General features: G+C 31.0%; 1 protein-coding gene across 1 annotated transcript in view; it reads left to right on the top strand.

Annotated features, from left to right (window-relative positions):
• The first annotated feature begins 1,147 nt into the window (after window positions 1–1,147).
• Window positions 1,148–22,479, top strand: part of LOC108911789 (TBC1 domain family member 20) — a 24,108-nt gene continuing 2,776 nt past the window's right edge. The window contains exons 1-7 of the mRNA XM_018716812.1: window positions 1,148–1,394; window positions 1,446–1,565; window positions 2,301–2,450; window positions 10,664–10,758; window positions 10,879–11,072; window positions 14,779–15,105; window positions 17,385–17,591. Of these exons, the coding sequence (XP_018572328.1) occupies window positions 1,250–1,394; window positions 1,446–1,565; window positions 2,301–2,450; window positions 10,664–10,758; window positions 10,879–11,072; window positions 14,779–15,105; window positions 17,385–17,591 (1,238 nt within the window). The 5' untranslated portion in view covers window positions 1,148–1,249. The remainder of the gene's footprint in view (window positions 1,395–1,445; window positions 1,566–2,300; window positions 2,451–10,663; window positions 10,759–10,878; window positions 11,073–14,778; window positions 15,106–17,384; window positions 17,592–22,479) is intronic.

Raw genomic sequence — 22,479 nt, forward strand, 5'->3', positions numbered from 1 at the left:
AGGATTTTGTCTAAGTCATTGTCAAGTAGTGGTAGTCTGGGTGGGTGGTAACAGGACACCACCGCAACGTCTCCATGCCGTAGCGATCTCACCGCTATCGCCACGGCCTCTGTGTTTTGAGTTTGGAGCCGCTGCAGCGGATAGTGGTCGATGCACTGCTTTACTATGAGTGCAACACCACCCCCGTTACGGTTTCTGTCATGTCTGTATATGTCATAGTCAGGGATGGAGGTACGGGATGCCTCGCTGAGGTAGGTCTCCTGGACAGCCATAACGTCTATGTTTAGACGATTCAAGACGTCCACGAGTTCCATTTTTTTGGCTCGGAACCCGTCAAGATTCCGGGACGAAATTCTCAGCGAAGAGGGTTGGGAAGGCCGACGAGCCATTAGTAGTCGAATAATTTTTGCATATTCGACACCATGGTCGTCAGCTGGACGCAGAAGTCCTGAAGACGCTTTGTTGCGTCAATCAGGGCCGCAGCGCCCGGTAGAGAGGTCGTCGTGTCTGTGTGTGCGTGTGGTGAAGTGTTGTGTTTTTGTTTTTGTGTGTTTTGTGTTTTTCTGGTCAAGTCAGCGTATGTGAGTCCCGGGGTTGTGTTTGGGGTGGGTAGGAGGGGTTGTCTGTGTGTTTGTATAGTGTTTTGTGTCGTATGTGTGTTTGTGTTTAGTGTTTTTGTGGTTTTAGCTTTGGGGTACTGAGGGCACCCCATATAGCTGTCGGAGTGTGGCCCGGCGAAATTTGCACACCTAGTGGGCGTGTCTTTGGACTTTTTGTAGACACTACCATACCCAACCATACCACACATAAACATGACACCACCCCCGGGGTTTACACAGACGAGCCGGCGAAGAAAGAAGAGCGCCAGAAGAAAGGGCCCTAGCCGGCGGGGCCCAGCCAGGACAAAAGGAGGTCCCACAAAGCGCCTACACCGGTCACATTTGCGGTCGGGGTAGATGACGGATGGGGCCCACCTACGAAGGCTGTCCAGGCCTACACGAGATGAGGCAGGATAAAGAGGGATAAAATATGTGCAAACGGCCGTGTAGGTTCACGTGATAGTTCAATAGCGAGCTAAGCAATTCCAATTTTTTAAAACGAAAGCAACTAATAAGATCAGCTCAGCTGATGTTTGACATATCTTTGTGACAGTTTATAGAAGAGGTTACCTAAATTTGTGGTCATTTTCTCCTATACTAATGTTTTGATAACAAATGTTACAACTAATAGATTAAAGAACAGTTAGGCAATGGATAATTATGAAGACGAAATTAGTAGTACAGACGAAGAAAGTTTTTTGGTCAATAATGGATCATCGTCGAAAAAGAAATCAGAAGATATAAAGAATGATGAGGATATTGAAGATAATAGAAGTGAATTAAAATTTGATAGAGGTACATATGTTATTTTCTTATATTTAGAAAAAATATATCATTGATTTTCAGAACTAGAATCTGAAGAGGAAGTAGAGAAAAGAAAATTAATTGAGGAAGCTTTAGAGAATGAATGTACAAACGTTACAACTTGGCAAACCTTAGCTGTCAGTACATATGGCTTAGTTGCTGGTAAGATGCTATTCTTTTGTAGAATTGAAATGTATTTTGTGGATTATGAGGGATGCTTTTATATGGGCAGTGACGGCTGGAAAATTTGGATTGGTCATATTTTGCTAATGAAGCGTGACTCAAACTGATTTTTAGGAGATGTTTTAAGAATGATTTTAGGGCCCACATAGGCAACTTTAATGATGAAAAAAAAAAATTTTAGAAAAAAAATAATTTAAAGTTGTCTGACTGAGATTTTTAAAAGGGTTGTAAATATGTGCAAAATATATATTTTTTCATACATTCATAAATTGATAGATAACTTCATACTTATTTTTACTTTTCATTATAGTTATACCTATTTATTTTTATTTTTGATATTAAGATTGGATTTCTTTAACTTTATATAATGGAGGAAAACGGAAGAATTTAAGAAAAATGAAAATTTCAAAATATTAGGGTAGGTCACATTATGACATACTTCATTATAAAAAATAAATATCATTTTATTTTTCAACAATTGCCTCTGTTTACTACTGGTTTTCAACTCGAGTTAATTTCTTCAAATAATATGTATTTTTATACCTAGGCCTACTTTGCAAGTCTGCATAAGGTTTAATTTTCTCCTCAATTTGTTAAAACAAATTAATATTAAATATTTCGAGACTATTCTACTATTCAACAAGTTATAATAGTTACTTAATCATTTATAGTTCGCGCCAAAAGCCCATGAAGCAATTTATAATTTTTTTTTAGATGATTTACGCTGCAAAGTGTGGCCTTTACTTCTGGAAGTTGATCCATGTCTAGATGAAAAAATACCTTCCTTAGAGGAATTATCTACTCACAGTGAATATCAGCAAGTTGTTCTAGATGTAAATAGGTCTCTAAAGAGATTTCCCCCAGGTAAATGATATATTTACATAATTGTCTACTTACATATACAGGATGTCGGAAGCGAATGAGCCATATTTAAATGGTAGCTTTCCTTAAATTAAAATACACAGACTTAGATCAATCTTGTTATTTTTAAAAATATTTTTGTGAAATTTGGTATATTCAGGCATATAGATTATTAAAAACACTTAGGACTTAGGTATTTTGAGTATGAGAGCTGTTAGTGCCTACTGACAGAGAGCGACCTACTATTCTGTAGGTACTGTGATAGCAAAACTAGTGTTATAGTAGGCGAAATAATTTTTTTTACGTGATATGTGGGAAACCAATACTCTGCAAAATATGAAATATGTTTATTAGATATTTCATTTCAGTTAAGATCATTCATCAGTATATAAATAACATGGACTGCCCTATTAGATATGTGAAATAAGTTTATTTTTGTTTAATTGTTCAATTTTATTGTTTGACAAATTGTAGGTAGGTAATGTTCCTTAATATTTTAAAGATTTTTGTTTTTTTATTCAATATAAATTTGTTTTATGTAGTATTTATTTATTTAAATACTTTTTCAATTATCCAAAACAGTTTTTGACAAATTGAATTCTTAAATCGTTTGACCTGGAAAAATTAAAATTTTGCTTGTGGCGAATTCTCTACTTTTCGGCCACCCATACACTCAAGCACGTTTTTCTAAATTTGGTAACCCTACCCTGGAATTATTTTAGTGACAGTCAACATGTATATTTTTTTTTTATAGCAAACAAATTAAAATTTCATAAAACATTTTTTTCTGATAATCCATATCAACAGAAAAATATAGCAAAAAACAAAAGATTGTTTCAGGTATACTTTGCAATCTTTATGTTATAGGTAAGAAGCAAGCCTATTTTTGTACTTAATTTCTCTATAAAACCCTTGCTCTAACTTTAATTATTAAAATATCTTGAACAGTGAACGAGTTATTTTAAAAAATTCGTTAAAAAAATTTATTTTGAAGAGCCACAATTATCCACTAAGGAAGCAAAAAATAACTTAATCTAAAACATGCTAGTATATATTTTTTATAGCAAATAAATTAAGATTTCATGTTCAAAATGTGTCTTTCTGAAAATATATATCAACAAAAAATATAAGAAAAAACAAGACTGTATCAGTTATTCTCTGCAATCTTCATGTTATAGATAAGAAGTAAACTTATTTTCATATTTAATTTCTCTAATAACCCCTTGCACCAAATTATATTAAAAGATCTAACCAGTGACAAGTTATTGTAAAAAATGCATAAAAAATTTTTTTTTGACCCATAACTATGAACTGTACTAGCATAACTTTCATTCAGGGATCATTTCCATTCAGGAAAGCATCCCTTGAAGCATGGCTCCATCATTTCCATGGCTCAAAATTTTATGAATTTTAATAAATAATAATTTGTTTGATTTGAATACAGTAAAATCCGAAAACTTCTGTAATTATAAAAAAACCTTGGAAGAAAACAATAAAAAAAACAGCTTTAAAAAATCTATATTTTTATGTAGAAAATTTGTCAGAATATCTTAGAAATATTATAATATATATTTGTAAGCTAATTCAAATACATTCAAAACAAATCTAGGTATAGATACCAAAAATCTAGGTATTTAGAATATACAGTGTGTCCATTATAGGGATGGGATAGCATTAGGATCTAATAAACAGTAAGAGATACGGGGCGGCTCAAATTAGAAAAAAGTTGTGTTTTTATACCTAACAATATGCCCTTTAGAAAGTTTTTTAAAATTCTGGGTGGTTCCGGAGATATCCGAAAAAGCCTGAAATTTTGCAAAATAGTTTTTTTTTCTGGCTTTATTTGAAAACGAATTTTATTTACACTGCCATTTTTTTTCGCTCTATCCAATGGCATCAACATTTGTGCAATCCGACGTTTCGTCTTCGAGGGGCCATCATCAGATTAATTTTTTTAGATATGTCGCTGCTATTTTTATGACAAAATCTAAAGTCATTTTTAATTCTGAATTAGACATACTGTATATAACCTCATAGACAAGATTCTTGACTGACGATATTGCGGACAATCTAGCCCTTAGAGGAGTTTCTCATATATTATTAGTTAAGAATCTTATCTATGAAGTTAGGTAAATTTTATATAGGTACCTATAATTTAGCTATCTAATAAAATCTCTTGATTTAATTTAATAGGATTTTTCTTTAGTTTATTTTTATTTCAATTAACTCGTTCACTGCCAGTGGACACTTATAACCGTTTTTTTCAAGAAGCAAAAATTAAATTTGCACTTAATTTTAAATAATTACAGAACACTAGTTCAAGATGTAACATAAATGTGACTTTGGAATCTAGGTGGCATGAGGGTGAAATGCATCGGCAGTGAATGTGTTAACTTAATGTCTTTAAAATAAAGTGAACATTAATTTTTTTAATCAATTTCTAGTTTAACTAGACTTACAATTAGTTTAATATAATTCTAAATAAGTTTGTACATTTTAATTGTTATAAACAGAATTTTTTTCAATTATGAATTCATTGGTGTAATCATTATGTATGATTTATAATACCATTAAGATTTTATACGAGAAATAATTAAACTTTCTTTTTTGTTTCCTCGTTAATTTAATTTAAAATCATTGGATTTGTGTTAAATAAATCTCTTCATTAAAGTTAATAATCTTAAGTGTTTAGTGTTAAGATTAACAATAATACCATCACACAGCACTTCACTGCCTTTCTTTACATTTAAAGTATTCTTAAAATATACTGTATTCAGTATATTCTTAATTTGCTCTATGCACTTACTGCTATTCATTGATTTAATGCCGTTTTTTCTCTGGAGACACTTTCAAAATATGGTATAAATCAGTTTTACATTTACCAATTTTAAACTCAATACTTAAATTTCTAATACAAACGTTGTGGTATTTTCTTCCATAAATTGGCCAAGAAATTAAGTGGTGGAAATAGAATCGAGTCTAATTTATTTACTGCTGGGGATTGTATTGGTTTCAAAAACTTATTTCATTTTAGTTATTTTAAATATTTAAAAAATAGGTTACATTTTTTGTGCCCCACCATTGGGATCTCCGTTGTCTCAAGAGATAGAAATTCATTGAAATTATGGTAAAGCAGTTGAAATCGTTGACGTGACATATATAATGCCAAAGACAATTGTTATAGGTCTAGTTCTANAAATTGATAGCTAATGTTAAGAAAATATTTTTGAAAGCACCAGCCCGGATAAATTTGTTCAGAGAAACTCTTCCAGGCGTACCACTACCTCCAGAACCTGTTTTGACACGTTGGGGTACGTGGTTAGACGCAACATCTTATTATTACGTACACTTTGACGACATAAAAAGTGTTATACAGCAATTGGATTCAAGTGATGCTACAGAAGTAGCACATGAAATAGAAATTTTATGTGCTCAAAGGATATTTAACGATCCTACACTTCAAGAAGATTTAGCATACATACATTTTAATTATTCACGAATACCGTCAGTTATACGCCGTCTTGAAGTAACTGTGACATCATCAGAATATTCAGTAAATAATGCAGTAAATAAAGTTTTAGACTTGCGACAGTTTATTTCCCAGTTGTCAGGACATAGTGCTGAACGTGTGAAGAAAAAAATTGATACCGTTTTGCAGAACAATCCGGGATTTCTAACTGTATGTCGCATAGTAGATCTTTTTGAAGGTAAACAAGTAGATTTTTCTTAATCCACCCTAAATATGCCATCCGTTAAAAATTATATATACTTTAAATATGCCCCAGTAATATCTGTGGATGTTGAACGTACGTTTTCGAAACTTAAATGGATTTTTAGCGATAAACACCACAACCTAACGCCTGAGCATTTACAGTAGTTGCTGGTTATTCAGTTTTACTTCAGCACTGCAAGTGAATAGGTGTAGAGCTCAGTGTAGAGTGTTTTGTAAACTAATAAACTTAATATGAATCATAGTGGATATTATAAATCGTCAGTACAAGGTAAGNATCCAATGGCATCAACATTTGTGCAATCCGACGTTTCGTCTTCGAGGGGCCATCATCAGATTAATTTTTTTAGATATGTCGCTGCTATTTTTATGACAAAATCTAAAGTCATTTTTAATTCTGAATTAGATGATATTACTATTGTAATTGCTTAAAAAAATTTTTTGCTTAGCTATCATTTAAAATTTTTCCTGAGTACGACTGAATGCTTTCAAAATATTTATTGGAGGAAGTCATAATAGTATAAAAGTCAATACAGTACGAAATATTCAACAATTTTTTTTAATCAATAATGTCGGATTGCAAAAATGTTGACGCCATTGGCTAGAGCGAAAAAAGTGGCAATGCCATTTATTTTAAAATTCGTTTTCAAATAAAGTAAAAAAAAAAACGATTTTGAAAAATTTTGGGATATCTCCGGAACTACTCAGAATTTTAAAACTTTCTAAATGGTATTGTATATATTGTTAGGTATAAAAAACACAACTTTTTTCTAATTTGAACCACCCTGTATTTCTTACCGTTTCCTAGATCCTAATACTATCCCATCCTTATCGTGGACATACTGTATATAACCTCATAGACAAGATTCTTGACTGACGATATTGCGGACAATCTAGCCCTTAGAGGAGTTTCTCATATATTATTAGTAGAGACCGCACTTCGTTCGCACATCTCAGGTCCGTACTTCAGCCGACGATCTCAATATTTAAATATTCATCCATTCTTCACAAAATAATAATAGTGCCGGCTAATCGACAAAAGCACCATGTTTATTTACCCCGCACGTGTCAAGGTCACGGTAGTCGGTCGACGGACGGGGGGAACGGATTTCATTCCTATTAGACGGGGCCGTTCAAGTCATGCATCAATCATCAACATCATATCAAGTGCATGCTAATCATACGTAAGGAAACGTCGCGTCTTGTCCAGTAACAGTACGGTGAATATGCATATTTTTAATTATATGTGTCAGTTTTTATTGTCTTTGTAAAAATGTCGCGTCGGCTTCTCGCTCGCTCTACGGTCGAAAACTAGATAAAAAATTACCCCGATTTAGAATTCGACGGAGCAGAACTAAGGTGCAAAATTTGTGAATGCGTTATATCGTGGAATTATAAAACACGAATTGCGGAACACATAAACTCAGAAAAACACAAAGCTCGCGAAAGTAACAGTATGACCACCAGTGAACGTCAAAAACAATTNCTAAAACATGCTAGTATATATTTTTTATAGCAAATAAATTAAGATTTCATGTTCAAAATGTGTCTTTCTGAAAATATATATCAACAAAAAATATAAGAAAAAACAAGACTGTATCAGTTATTCTCTGCAATCTTCATGTTATAGATAAGAAGTAAACTTATTTTCATATTTAATTTCTCTAATAACCCCTTGCACCAAATTATATTAAAAGATCTAACCAGTGACAAGTTATTGTAAAAAATGCATAAAAATTTTTTTTTTGACCCATAACTATGAACTGTACTAGCATAACTTAATCTAAATTGGATCATTTCCATTCAGGAAAGCATCCCTTGAAGCATGGCTCCATCATTTCCATGGCTCAAAATTTTATGAATTTTAATAAATAATAATTTGTTTGATTTGAATACAGTAAAATCCGAAAACTTCTGTAATTATAAAAAAACCTTGGAAGAAAACAATAAAAAAAACAGCTTTAAAAAATCTATATTTTTATGTAGAAAATTTGTCAGAATATCTTAGAAATATTATAATATATATTTGTAAGCTAATTCAAATACATTCAAAACAAATCTAGGTATAGATACCAAAAATTTAGGTATGTAGAATATACAGTGTGTCCAGTATAGGGATGGGATAGCATTAGGATCTAATAAACAGTAAGAGATACGGGGCGGCTCAAATTAGAAAAAAGTTGTGTTTTTATACCTAACAATATGCCCTTTAGAAAGTTTTTTAAAATTCTGGGTGGTTCCGGAGATATCCGAAAAAGCCTGAAATTTTGCAAAATAGTTTTTTTTTCTGGCTTTATTTGAAAACGAATTTTATTTACACTGCCATTTTTTTTCGCTCTATCCAATGGCATCAACATTTGTGCAATCCGACGTTTCGTCTTCGAGGGGCCATCATCAGATTAATTTTTTTAGATATGTCGCTGCTATTTTTATGACAAAATCTAAAGTCATTTTTAATTCTGAATTAGACATACTGTATATAACCTCATAGACAAGATTCTTGACTGACGATATTGCGGACAATCTAGCCCTTAGAGGAGTTTCTCATATATTATTAGTTAAGAATCTTATCTATGAAGTTAGGTAAATTTTATATAGGTACCTATAATTTAGCTATCTAATAAAATCTCTTGATTTAATTTAATAGGATTTTTCTTTAGTTTATTTTTATTTCAATTAACTCGTTCACTGCCAGTGGACACTTATAACCGTTTTTTTCAAGAAGCAAAAATTAAATTTGCACTTAATTTTAAATAATTACAGAACACTAGTTCAAGATGTTACATAAATGTGACTTTGGAATCTAGGTGGCATGAGGGTGAAATGCATCGGCAGTGAATGTGTTAACTTAATGTCTTTAAAATAAAGTGAACATTAATTTTTTTAATCAATTTCTAGTTTAACTAGACTTACAATTAGTTTAATATAATTCTAAATAAGTTTGTACATTTTAATTGTTATAAACAGAATTTTTTTCAATTATGAATTCATTGGTGTAATCATTATGTATGATTTATAATACCATTAAGATTTTATACGAGAAATAATTAAACTTTCTTTTTTGTTTCCTCGTTAATTTAATTTAAAATCATTGGATTTGTGTTAAATAAATCTCTTCATTAAAGTTAATAATCTTAAGTGTTTAGTGTTAAGATTAACAATAATACCATCACACAGCACTTCACTGCCTTTCTTTACATTTAAAGTATTCTTAAAATATACTGTATTCAGTATATTCTTAATTTGCTCTATGCACTTACTGCTATTCATTGATTTAATGCCGTTTTTTCTCTGGAGACACTTTCAAAATATGGTATAAATCAGTTTTACATTTACCAATTTTAAACTCAATACTTAAATTTCTAATACAAACGTTGTGGTATTTTCTTCCATAAATTGGCCAAGAAATTAAGTGGTGGAAATAGAATCGAGTCTAATTTATTTACTGCTGGGGATTGTATTGGTTTCAAAAACTTATTTCATTTTAGTTATTTTAAATATTTAAAAAATAGGTTACATTTTTTGTGCCCCACCATTGGGATCTCCGTTGTCTCAAGAGATAGAAATTCATTGAAATTATGGTAAAGCAGTTGAAATCGTTGACGTGACATATATAATGCCAAAGACAATTGTTATAGGTCTAGTTCTATACAATACACATTTGTCTCTTTTTTTAAATATTGGACAATTTTTTTATCTATGCCAAAACGTAGTAAAGCAAAAAGTGCTGCACAATTTTTCAATTAAAAAAAAATCCTGATTTTTCTTTAATGCTGTAGACCATCATTTTCAGCTATATTCAATACATTAATCTGAGAATAGTATTACTATACGGGCAGCTTAAGTTTAGATGGATCAGAAATCAAAGACTGTATAAATGCCGTTTGACAATATTGAGCAAAGCAAAGATGTCCTGCAGATCCTCAGAACTCTGTTCGTTGTACATAGCTCATTGAGTTTGGTATATTAGATGTAGATTGGTAGATTAGATTAGATTTTAGTTTTCCTTATTTTGTTCAGAAAAGCCCAAAAATTACTGGGACTAATTTTTATGAGTGATAGGTATTTTCATTTTCTGTGAGCAATATCAACATCTCTCTTTATTTTAATGTGCAAATATTTGAACTGATTTAAATAACTTATGTCACCAATACATTCTTATAATTACCAAAAATAAAGATTTGCATTTAATATCCTTTATCCTTTATAATGTGTTTGTTAAACCAATATATGATATACTTTTTGGTATTCTTTTGGGAACAGGTCGTGTGAATGCTGAGATTAATTTTTCATAAAACTGAGTACAGGCCTGATTAATGTTGTTATTAATAATTTAGGTTAATCAGTCTATATTACAAATATTTCGATAAAAGAGTTGAAATTAGCTTTTCTTGAAGTTGAAATAAGGATTTATTTATTTATTTCAATAATGATATAAATATGATATATGTAATATTCTGTATTAAATTTTCTTTATACATTCTAGGCATTCCATATAAACAACGTGTTGCTTTGCAAGATCAGCTTACTGTTCTTATTTTAAGAGTAATTATGAAGTACCCAAATTTAAGATATTATCAGGTTGGTATTGATTAACTTTTATACACATTAAATGTTGTTACAAAATTTAGAGACGTAACTGTTCTCAGCAATCATATTTTACAATTAGTACTGACATGGGTTCAGAATTGAATTTTTTAGGGATATCATGATGTAGCTGTAACTTTTTTATTAGTTGTTGGAGAAGTGATAGCCTTTAGGATAATGGAAAAATTAAGCACTTACCATTTACGAGAGTGCATGGAACCAACAATGGAAAAAACCTCTTATAGACTTAATTATATGTATGCCCTCTTGTACAAAGTTGATACTGAGTTGCATAACTTTATGGAAAGGTAAGCATTATTTGTTTTTAAAAGTAGGTCCGCCCTGCATGTCAATAATGGTAAATTAATTTTTTGGCTTAGTCTGTTCAGAAAATAACCAAACTTTATTTTTTTAAAGTTTATTATTAGTTTTATACATTATTGGTCCTCGTCTCCTTCAAATTACTTCCCGTCTCTATTCACAGACTTTTCTCATCGGTGTTTCCATTTCACGAAACAGTCCTGGATAGCTTAATTTGAAACGGCCTTTAAAGTCTGTGATGAATTTGCTTTGATGTCATCAATAGTCTGAAAACGTCGTCCTTTCAGCACTGATTTTAATTTGGATAATAAGAAAAAATCTGGCTAGTAAAAAGGGTAAGGGAGGACAGTAATATGATTTTTGGCACAAAACTGACGAATTAACAAAGCTGAGTGTGCGGGCGCATTGTGATAGTGCAGGGGTCGGAAAACTTTTAAGTCGGAAGAGCCATCTGCAATAAAAATATCAATTTCATGAATTTCAAAGAGCCACGAAATTTTATTTCTGTTACATTTTATTTCAAATCTGAATCGGATACGGAAGTCTATACGCGTCTTTATGCGTACTCGTGTGCTGCGTGTCTGTCCGCTTTAACTTTTAATTTTTAGGGGAATTTGAAGAGCCGCAATTGTCTCTTGAAAGAGCCGCGGTTTGCCGACCCCTGTGATAGTGCAAGAACCATGAGTTATCTCGTCACAACTCTCTTCTCTTTTTTGTGGATTTTCAAGGAGTTGCCGACAAATGTCCACAAGATTTTCTTTCCATTATTTCTGTCATCAAACTAATATAATGATAAATTTTACTGCTACTACTTTTACTCGATTCATGTTCAATTGTTTAGTCAAAATATGGTGTGACTATTGAGATGCTAACCTCTTCTGCTACTACTAGTCTAACGACTACTTTTAAATCATGAAAACCATTCGTAACATTGCGTACGACCCACAGAATCATCTCTGTAAGCTTGTTTCAAAAGTTGAACCGTTTCTGTGAAAATTTTCCCCAGTATCATGCAAAATTTTACGTTGCATCGTGGTTCCAGAAATTTGCACATTTCAAAAATCATCATGAACACTTAAGGATGGAAACTGATGCAACCCTGGTTGCCTATATTATACCGAAAAGTAGTAGAAAACAGCCCTTTTTTTTATTCCAATATATATTTAAAGCAATGGAAGAAAGTAGTAAAATTTCATCACATTTGGCAAAGTATAAACGAAGACAATAAAGCAAAAATTAATTGGGATAGATAAATAATTCGTGATATATTAATTTCTAAATATAAAGATTTTTTGGACTTTTGCAAACAAACGATTATTTTTTCATAGTATTATAGAATTATGCAATTTTTTATATACTTGTCTTTTATTAAATAAACTGATTAGACTTTATTTCATAGTTTGTTCAACACTTTATTATTTAAAAAGATATTGGAATAAAATTATTAAAAAATAATCATTCATAAATCACATTATGTCTGACCTATTCGCTTAATTTGTAATATATGTCGCACTAGTAAAAATTAATTTTTGAATTGACTCGGGTTATTTTTAACGAACAGCTGTTGTATTGTGGTCAATTTGGTATAAATTGATTCTGAATTGGTAGTTATGGTTTCTGTTAATTAATAAGTAAATATTCAAAGAATGTCATGATCATTTTAGGTATATTATTGTATAAAAGTATATAACTAACTGCAAATCCATACTATTTTATAATTTTAGGAAATATGAAATATAAACAATTTTCAGTTTATTTAAAACAATAATTTGTAATATACCTATACATATTAGTATGTCTATGGTTAAAGCGGATAAGAGGGAAAACATTTTTATTTTCTATTCTACTAGAAAAAGTAATTCGTGACAAAAAATATTTCGCTTTTTAATCGAATATAGTTGTCATGAAGAACTTTAATTTTATATACACAGGGTGATCAGAAATTTAACAACATTAATAATGGTGAAGAATAAACTGCTTTTATTTTTGATAATATAAAAAAATGTTAATAAAAAAAGTTGTTCATAACGGAAAGTTATGTTGTAATTACGATTTGTGAATAAAGCGGCTTACTTTGGTATAAACAGAAATGAAAAAAAAAAATATATTTTTAATAATTAATATTAAGTAATTCTTGATAAAAAAAATTCGCGTGTTGTTAATATACAGGGTGTCCCGTAAAGTATGTTACAAACTTTGGGTGGTGATAGTACATAAAAAAATATGACTAAAAACTCTAATAAACATAACCTCTTAAACGCACCATTTTGAAGTTACAGACCTTCAAAGGTGCAACTATAAAAGTAGTTTTTAAGACGTAACTCTTTGTTGGAAAAAGAAAACTTAATGAAATTTTCAGGNGGTAGTTATGGTTTCTGTTAATTAATAAGTAAATATTCAAAGAATGTCATGATCATTTTAGGTATATATTGTTTTCACCACTATAGGTATATTACGAAATAACATATAGACTTCTTCCGGTTATATTTAACTGTCTCTGTACCTGAAAGTAAGAAAAGAATTTTATCAGATAATATTTGTTATAAACATAGATGATTATACAATTTTACCTATTATGCTTTTGATTTACCATAATGTCCTAATCTAGTCATATATAGGGTGCCACAATAGTGCGATAATGTTTAGTAACTGCCTGTAGTAGTGATACGAAAAAATTTATTTGCTCAGATTCACATTTTATTATTATTTCCATTATTCATTATTTTCAGACCGAATTAAACATCAGAAAATCTTGTTTTTGGTCTGAAGATTTTGGTCTGTATAACTGAAAATAAATATAAACTTTGTCACACTATTGGAACAGCCTGTATGTGCATTGCAACAATATGTCATATTTTATATTATGGCTAAGCAAGCGGAAAGTCCATTGTCACATATGTAATTTTTATTTTCAAATAATCAAATACAATACCTACATATTTATTTTAATACCTATTATTTTTACTTGAATTTAGTACTAAATACAACTATGCCTAGCAAATTGTAATACTTACTCTGTTAATGTTTTTTCTTTCATTGAAAAAATAGTAAAGTCCACACATAAAATATTTCACAGCCACAACACAACAATAAAAGACAACAGCTCAAAGATCCACACAAGAAATAACTACATTCACACCTTCTCTAGTCCGAATCCATATAAGTACAAAAATGTAGAATATAATGCGAAATAAAGCTTTTAGTTGGTTGCAAATGTTATAAATTTGTACAACCACTTGCCATGCTCCTTTTGTGTAAATATGTACATAATAATGTGTAGAGGATAGAAAATAGAAATGTTTTCAGAACAAAAAAATGGCGAAATGGACGTATAGGCCGGAGAACTCATCATCGTGCACGTGCACCTGACATACCGTCATTTTCTCGTTTTTTGTTTAGGTGTATTTTGCCGGAATTTGAATGAATGAAATAACCATACTATTTTTACTATAAACGTATTTCCTGTAGTGACATCTATATGAATATTGTAGTGCTTTGTTAGATGAAACTGAAATAACAATATCACGAAGACTATATAGTTTTTTCCATTCATGATGGAAAAAACTTGGTTTTCGGCACATTTCGGTGTATTAAATATGATTTATTATTTATTTATAATATTTACTAAGCAGTATTTTATTATATAATTATTTCTAATTCATAGTGCAGGTATTTAGAAACAATATTTTTTAGCGCTTCTGTGGGTACGATGTTTGCACTGCCATGGTATTTAACTTGGTTCGGACATTCCTTAAACAAGTATAAGGATGTAGTAAGACTATATGATTATTTTTTGGCAACACCTCCATTAATGCCAATATATGTTGCAACATCACTAGTAGTTCAGAGGCGACAAGAGATATTTTCAGAGGGTTGTGATATGGCAAGCATTCATTGTTTGTTATCCCAAATACCAGATGATTTAGATTTTGAAGAAATTTTGACTAGATCTTCTACATTCTACAAGAAATATCCCCCTGAAAAATTAGAATATTTAGTAAAGAAGAGAGTACAAAAAGAGTATGTAGTTTTTGGATTGTTTTATCTTGTGCAAAAAATTTTATATTTTATAAAACAGTTGTTTACTTTTCGCTTTTATTTTATTTTGCTTTCTTCTTTAGCATTTCGTAGATATAAACAAAAAAATTTGTAAATATGTTCAAGCTTTTCAGTGTAGATTTTAGCTTGTAAATATAAACTCATTGCATTTGTTTTATTTTGTATCCTAATCTCACCTTGTTTGCTTCTGCACATACTGACCTTATTTTTATATAGCACATATTACCACTGTCACAAATATATAGTGGATGGTTGGAATAATAATTTTTTTTTAAGATGTTGAAAACACAATTATTGATTTGGATCATTTTAAAAATTAAATTAATTTTAGTATTTTTAAGTTTACAAAAAAAAAAACAAAGTTGTAGCTACTAACCAGAAGTTTTTTTAAGATGATACAAATTTTGTATACGGGTATTCTTAAAAAGTGTACAACTAACTTGCGATTATTTAAATGGAACATTGTGTATATTATTTAATATTTGAGTGGCACACTTTTTCAGGATTACAATTACATTTGATTTGATAGGTCCAATATGCTTAATGTGTAAAGAGAATTTAATTTCATCGGTTATTTGGCTATCAAGTTTTTGTCTTAACACGCTACACTCTTATGGCATAATTCTAAAAGAATGTTTTTTTTTCAAATATAAAGAGATGTTCTATTTAAAAAAAAAATCATTAGTTTTCCATGAATTTTAATAACACCCTGTAGTAAAACCTCTAGTTGATAGTATATTATGTAATGGTGACATTTATAAGCAATGATTAATATAGTGTGTCCCAGAAGTAACGCAAAAAATTCGTATTTTATTTTGTTTTGCGTTTTCACAAAAACGCTAAAACACGTCAATTAGTAAATAGGAATTGTCATTTTGTCACGTTGCTTAAACCTTTTTTGCTCTATGTTTCATAAACCTATGACGTCATCGACATTTTTTTTAAATAGCACTACCTAATTTTTTAAGCATAAATGGATAGTCCTTTTGAAGGGAAATACGTCGATATAGGGTTTGGCCTACTTTACTTTGACAGGAGCGAAAAAAAAGCCAATGACTGGAATGGACATGGTTTAAAATAACAACAAAAGTAGGTATCATAAACTGATGCGAGAACAGTGCCACAGTAAAAAATGGAAATTTGGGGATGTTTTGTGTTTTGGTTGATTGTAGGTACGTTTTTATGTATTGATATGTTGGCGTTTTCGGCGATACGACGAATGGCAGTGTGTGGATTTTCAGTGACAGCTAAACATAACATTTTGCCTATCATTTTCTATCACTGTCGTTGGCCTTCTAGATCTAGACAGATTTCTAACATGGCCAGCGTCTTCAAATTTGGGTACTAATCTGCATACTGTAGACGGAGGTATTGGTTGTTCTGGATACTTGGCATTGAATAATTGACATACTTCATCATAACTACGGATCCTATCTCCGTATCCAACCATAATTAGGATTTCAGTTCTTTGTTTCTCATTTAAACACAACACCATCGTAATGTAAAGTTATGGTATTTGTAACTGTCACAATGATATGAGGCACTATTGCATTCGCTAACTGTCGTCTTCAGAACAATGCCTACATAGCCACTGTGATCGGGTGTACCTACCCAATCTACATAAAAACATGTGCCAACAATCAACCAAAACAGATTTTTTGCTATAGCACTGTTCGCGCATAAGTTTGTGATACCTATTTTTGTTATTAATTCAAACCATGTTCATTCCAATCGTTGGCTTTTTTTTCGCTCCTGTCAAACTAAAGTAGGCCAAACCCTATATCGACGCATTTCCCTTCAAAAGGGCTATCCATTTATGCTTAAAAAATTAGGTGGTGCTATTTAAAAAAAATGTCGATGACGTCATAGGTTTATGAAACATAGCGCAAAAAAGGTTTAAGCAACGTGACAAAACGACAATTCTAATTTACTAATTGACGTGTTTTAGCGTTTTTGTGAAAACTCAACACAAAATAAAATACGAATTTTTTGCGTTACTTCTAGGACGCACTGTATAATTTAAAAATAATGAATGAATAGTACTTTAGAAAATCCTGGACATTATATTCTCTTTTCTATATGTAGTTGCTGACTTTTAGGCTATTAGTGTAACTTTGCTTGTGTTATTTTCACTTCTTTCTGCTTCTTGACTGTCACTCAATTTCTGTTATGGTGATTGTAAAAAATAATGTTTAATTTTGTCACACTAATCTGGGAGTTACTTGTTGATTTATTTTAAGACTTGATCAACGCAAGAGAGATGAACAGATGATGAGGAATCGCCTAAATAAGAACAGAAGCTTATGGCTGCGAATAAACAACAATGTTCCAGCATGGATATTATTCAATTTCAGAAATAGATACGGATTATTATTTGCAGCTGCAACTGTTTTAATTGGATATATCTATTATATTAAAGCTACTGAAAACAAATTTTCAATTACAAGGTAAGTATACAAGTCACTAAGCACTAAGTCAGGTTAAATTACCCCGTAAAAAAATATTCTTTTGAAATATATTACTTACACGTGGTTCTTTTAAAAGAACAAACTTTGAGGATCAATCGAACCTTTGAAAATAATGGCAGTTTTAAACATGAAGGTGTAAAATAAATATTTATTTTTTTCCTCTAAATCAGTGGAGATATTCAAACAGAGTTTTGTGGTATTACAATGTCAAAACCAAGTTTATCAACAACGACTACTGTTACGTATGGAATAGTTTAGATTATATAGAAATTAGGCAAAAGGAAAAATGAAGTGAAATATAATTTATATAAATTTCTAAAAAAATTTGGTTATATCTAATCGTTAATCTTCTGATAATGTTATATAGGTATTTAAAGGGATGAAAATTTATAAACTTTTGTGAGTATATAAAGCAACGAAAGATACTTTTGCAAAATGAATAACTCATTGATGGATGACATACAGAGAAGACAGATTCTACAGACAAGATTTTCAGTATTTTGTAATTTGGTTCATTTCACGAATGACGCAACTAAAATTGTTGAGTCAAATTTTAAATTATCATTCTGAAGATTCTTATCTTTTATTTTTATCTAATATTTTTCAAAAACATTTATTATTATCATTGAGATACTTATCTGCATATTTTTGGCAACATAAACAATTTTTTTCCTCCTGAAATTATAATCTTGTAGCTAGTAATATTGTACGATTCCATATTAAAATTTCAGTGCATGATACATGGATACAGATACTTTATTTGCAACATAATACAGAATCAGAATAATCAGATTGTTATCATGGAGCACAAAATGTGTTCACTGATGCTAATTATTATGTAGGAACGATCACTTTGTATAAAGATTCGCTACTGCACGTGAATTTATAATATGTATGTCTATGGATACAAGATCAAAATAATTAATAAATAATAGTACAACACAGAGAAACAACATACAGCAGGGCCTTGATAATCCGTACCCCAGCTAGTCCGAAAGCCTCTATAATCTGAACGACCCCCCTAACCCCTGCGCAACCGCCGTTTCTCACAGTTTCTGTCTCGCCAGTGCCACGCAGTGTGTTTTAGATAATACACGTATCGCTGTTTCGTCGGCCCGCGTGCCGTTCTGCCATTTTATTGTGTTGGCGCCTCAAATTTGCATCATGGCCTCAACATTGAAGAAAAGAAAACACGTGATGCTAACAATTGAACAAAAGTGCGAGATTTTGGACAAGATTAAGGAAGGCATCTCGTCATCAATGGAAAAAATGCTGTTACGTAAATTAAGGGATAAAGCATTTTCTATGTCGCTAAATACTACTCGTCAAAGCACTATATTGGAATTCTTTAAAAAAGCGTGATTAATAGCATTGTATCTAACATACATCTAATGTACATACTTAAATAAATACATTATAATGTAAAATATTTTTGTTTTATTTCGAAGAATCCCTTTTAAAATGTCTACATACTATAATCCGAACGCTTCGTGAATCCGAACAGGGTATACATTTTCGGTGTTCGGATTATCGAGGCCCTGCTGTAAATACAGATTAACGATATTCTAATAGTATAGCATTGAATTGTGTATAACTACACAGAAAAAGTATTAAACTGCATTGCTTATTTTGTCCATTTCTTACTTCTGTTCTATTACTTTAAACACTGTTGTGAATGGAGAAGTCATAAATCGTTTTAAAATAAAATAGTTATCAGAAAATATTAGAAAAAATATTTAAAATGATAGATAATGAACATAAAAAATTATGTAGTTTGTTGCTAGTGAGAAATTATATTTAAAACAAAATAATTATTCCATTTTTCCTCAGTTATCCCTAGCGTACATTCAATATCACATAGTATATAAAATGCATGTGCGTACAGCTAATTTTTGCATACAGTATCAATATATTCATATTTAATTGAACCATTAATCTGAATACTATTCTATTCCGATTTCGTGGTATCTAATGGGTTGGGGAATAAGTAATATCCGGTTTTTTCAAATTTAAAAATTCACATGAAAATTAAAGCATTGTCAAATTGACATGTCATTCAAAAGAGGACTTATTACTACTTATCGTATTGTGATTTTTGATGCTTCTTTAGATTTCATTTATGTGAATTTTCATTAATTTGAAATGGAATGTCAGGTTGATAAAATTGATCATGTTCATCACTTGCTTCTTTTTGTTTTTAAATGAGACGGGGAAAACGCTAATGCCGCTCAAGCAACTCGGGAAATTTGTACCGTATATTATGATGATGCCATGAATGAACGTACAGTCTGTTGATGGTTTTCGCATTTTAAAGAAGATGATTTCAACCTTAAAGAATGAATCGTTCTGGACTCCCTGTTGAATTTGATGAAGAGCAATTGAATCGACTCCTTCATGACAATCCAAGATAATAATAAGGGAATTGACTCAGGAGATGAGATCTGATTAAAAAACAGTAGTAAACCATCTGCATTCGATGGCAGTTCGGTCACACATGTTTTGAATGAAAACAATATGAATCGGCGCTCCACAATTGCTGCTGGTTTGCTCTGTCATCGATCAACACATGGTTATAAGGAATATTTTCTTCATCGTATTGTCACTAATGATGAAAAAATGGTGTCTGTACGTTGACTTGAAACAGCGAAAAGAATGGTTAAGCCCCAAAAAACAAGCAACTCCGCGAAAAGACCCGAACTTCTTTCTCGAAAGACAATGTTATGCGTCTGGTGGGATTGGAAAGGGATTCTTTATTATGAACACTTACCAAACAATCAAACCGTCAATGCAGAACTCTATGTTCTTTTGTAATGTGACGATGCATGATCACATATCGCGAATATGACTAAAGCTGCCTTTCGGGAGTTGAGTTGGGAAGTTCTGCCCCATCCGCCTTAAACTCCCGAACCTGTGCCTTTAGATTTTCACCTCTTCCACTCTGTCAAACTCCTTATGCGGTATTTCTTTTAAGAATGACAATAAGTTAAGAGCTTGATTGGATGAGTTTTTCGAGTCAAAAGCGGACGATTTCTACAGAAGAGGCATCGAGAATCTTGTTGAACATTGGGAGAAGGTCATAAATAAGGATGGATGATTAGCCTATTAATAATTGTGCAGTTATAAATAAAGTGCTTTAAATTTGAAAAAAAAACGAACATCACTTATTCCACAACCAATATAATCAGAATAATTCAAATCCAAAAAAAGAATGAGTTTATTTAGTTTTGATGAATGCTAATGAACCAATTTTATATAAAATTAAATTTTAACTTTCTGATCCAAATTATACATATGTGAAGGATAAAAAAAATGTAAATCATATTTACTGGACAGCGTTCTCTACCAATAAACAAAATGAATACTTTTTTTGAAATTCCCACCATAAATACGTAGTGTTTCTTCTAATAGTCCCCGTAATACATGGATTAGTGATTAGTATAGATCAATAGATTAGATCCAAGCAGAATTTTGCACATTCTCAGTAGCTGTTTGTGGATTATGTTGATGATTTCACATTACGAATATGCTTTTTGTATATGCTCGTATCGTGTCATACTTATGCATTCTCTATTAAATAGTAGTATGTATTTTAATAGAGATCAGTGATGTTTTGAAATTTTAATCTTGATTGGTGCAATAGTTCTAGAAATATTGATATTCATTTTTTTTTTAATTTGACACCTTGTTGATTGAGCAGGAGCAAAATTTGGTTAAGGCATGTTTGATTAAATCGAAGCATTAGTACGAAAACATGCTATCTCAGATTTCAGTTGGAAAACATGCTATCTCAAAATTTGGTTGGAAAACATGCTATCTAATATTATACTTGGAAAACATACTACCTCAGATCTTTAAGTAAAAATATGCTACTTCAGTTTGATTAGAAATTTAAGTTGGCACATTGAATGATTGAAACCGTCATTCAACATTTTTCAATATTAATATTTTGTTAAGTTACTGTTATAAACAACAAAATTGTTAATTAAAAAAATATAATAATATGCAGTATGCTGCAACACGTACATTACTCGACGTTTTTTGAAATAACAAATTATAAAAAATAGTGTATACCTTAATATATAAAAATGTTTATTATTACTAAAAATTAATTATTTTTTTCATATAAGTTTGCTTTGATATAAAAATTAATAGCGCACTCTTATCTGATTTATAGTCACTACTCTTGATACACTTAGGTCCGTATGCATAGTCGATCACCAGCGACTCGCCAGAGATTTGTCGTTCGCCGGACGAGATTTTCAATGCACAGTCGTTCGCCAGCCAAGTCAAGCATGCGCATTTGTGAAACTTTTGGCGAACCGCCGGAGAATCGCCGGAGATTGCCTGTAGCATCTCCAGCGTTTCTCCAGAAAGCAAGTAACCTATTTTTATTGTGTTTTTGAGATTGTTCCAATAATGGATCGTGATTTTAACATGCTGTATAACGCAAACAGAGATATTTCTGATTTAGATATACTCACACCTATACAGGGTGATTCCAAACGGTGATCAAAAATGAAAACTAGTATTCTTTGGTGAATTTTAAGGGAAGTCTATCGTATAAAGTTTTTATTTAGGACGCTTCGTTTAAAAGATACAGGGTGTTAAACTTAATAAAAATATTTTAAATTTTTTTAAATAATTTAAAAAGTTGTAACTGAAATAATTTGAAATTGAGCACATGTATTTATGTAAACATTGTCCAAAATCGGAGGCTTTTTCCGAAAATTTAGATGCTCTAGTGCCGGAGATACAGGGTATCGGTGGCATATTTTTCTAAATTAAATAGTACGCCACTGCTTTATGATCATCAATCATGATATTCATCGAATTCATCTTTCAATTTTCTACTAATTACTACTCTTAT

Source organism: Anoplophora glabripennis, unplaced genomic scaffold (assembly GCF_000390285.2).
Source record: "Anoplophora glabripennis isolate ALB-LARVAE unplaced genomic scaffold, Agla_2.0 scaffold752, whole genome shotgun sequence".
NCBI classification, from domain to species: domain Eukaryota; kingdom Metazoa; phylum Arthropoda; class Insecta; order Coleoptera; family Cerambycidae; genus Anoplophora; species Anoplophora glabripennis.